The sequence below is a fragment of the Papilio polytes genome, unplaced genomic scaffold (assembly GCF_000836215.1).
Source record: "Papilio polytes unplaced genomic scaffold, Ppol_1.0 DF821312.1, whole genome shotgun sequence".
NCBI lineage: Eukaryota > Metazoa > Arthropoda > Insecta > Lepidoptera > Papilionidae > Papilio > Papilio polytes.
Genome location: NW_013527892.1, coordinates 1 through 1,185, shown reverse-complemented (window position 1 = coordinate 1,185; position 1,185 = coordinate 1). Strand labels below are relative to the sequence as shown.

Sequence of the window (1,185 nt, the reverse complement as noted above, 5' to 3'; positions counted from 1 at the left end):
ACACCTCCTTACAAAATACATTGGGCATACAAAATAAGTTCCGTTGTCGCGGTACATAATCTTCGGCATTTCCCTGTGGACGGCGAATCTTCTTAATGCCATAATCATCGATTCGTTATTTCAGTTCGTTGATAACTGTCGCATGATTGGCGTAATTAAATCGGCAGTGAGAGTGTTCAATAATTAATCGTATGATTCTGATTTTTACTATTCAGCACGATAGGCTGCTTGTAGTCCCTCGTTACGCCGTGTATTGCGTCGATTCGTCCTTTAAGCCGAAGTATTCCATTTTCCATAACGACATCAAGTTTTCTGATTATCTTGTTCGTACCGCCGCTTGCCCGTTAGAAACGATGCTTACAGATAACGCATGTTTCTTGTACTTTTCTTAAATCGTCGCTTTTCATAGCGTTATTTCTCGGTCCGTAACGTTGCGGTATCACTCGTTCGGCTGTAACAATGCTCGAAACGGTGCCTAGTTTATTTCGTTGCTTGCTACGAATAACACTATCTGTGTAGTATTCTCGTACACGTCGCTTTGATGGCCGCCAACATTTTTCCATATTTGACTTTTGTCGCCATAAATTATACTTTGGCCTAATAACATCCGGAGTTCTTCCGGTCATAACATTTAACTTCGGCCAACTATACGCTTTTCGCGTCAGTGACGGCTGCTCTCTTCCTGGAGCTATGACTTCGCGTTTGTTATCTCGTAAGTCGAAGCAAGCACTTTTTCTTTCTGCGCTGTTACGTTTGGACCGCCTTTTCTTATTTCGAGAGGTCTGAGTGGGCGTGGGTGTTCTTGCGACGCTCTTACGATTTCCTTCATTGGCCGCTGTCTTGTAGACCATATCTTCTTGCACACATGCGCTTAGGTAGTGTATAGGTTCAGCACTACCTATGTCTACACCATGTAGTACCCATCCCAATTTCGTATTCGAAGCCACGGGTTGACCGGGCTCGCCCTTTTTAAACTCTCGCGTGATTATTAGCTCCCAGTTGTCTAGACCAATGACCAACTGCGGAGGTTCTGCATCATAAGACAGGATGTCGCTCATGTTTTTCAAATGGGAATATTTCTCGATTGTACACTTGTCAAGAAATTGTGGTGTGAACTTCAAATTATGTGCGGTGCGTACCTCGCTAATTTTTTCTATAGTATTTAAGTAAACTCCGCGTATTTGG

The 1,185-nt window shown here is 43.3% G+C and overlaps 1 protein-coding gene across 2 annotated transcripts; it reads right to left on the bottom strand.

The window, feature by feature from the left end:
- Window positions 1–6: 6 nt before the first annotated feature.
- LOC106109067 lies at window positions 7–1,177 on the bottom strand. Of its 2 annotated transcripts, none has more exons than XM_013290464.1 (2): window positions 535–1,177; window positions 7–334 (listed from the first exon to the last, which is right to left on the bottom strand). In XM_013290464.1, the coding sequence occupies exons 1-2, from the start codon at window positions 1,056–1,058 to the stop codon at window positions 304–306; spliced, it is 555 nt and encodes a 184-aa protein (XP_013145918.1). In that variant the 5' UTR covers window positions 1,059–1,177; the 3' UTR covers window positions 7–303. The 2 variants fall into 2 exon arrangements, with proteins under 2 accessions (XP_013145918.1, XP_013145917.1); XM_013290463.1 differs by having other exon boundaries at window positions 7–339; window positions 540–1,177.
- Window positions 1,178–1,185: the final 8 nt, after the last annotated feature.

Bases quoted from the DNA above. Each gene is read 5' to 3' on its own strand.
- LOC106109067 (XM_013290464.1), bottom strand. From the start codon at position 1,058: ATGAGCGACATCCTGTCTTATGATGCAGAACCTCCGCAGTTGGTCATT. The intron at 335-534 runs ACGTGTACGAGA...AACGGGCAAGCG, and splicing joins TGTTGGCGGCCATCAAAGCG to GCGGTACGAACAAGATAATC.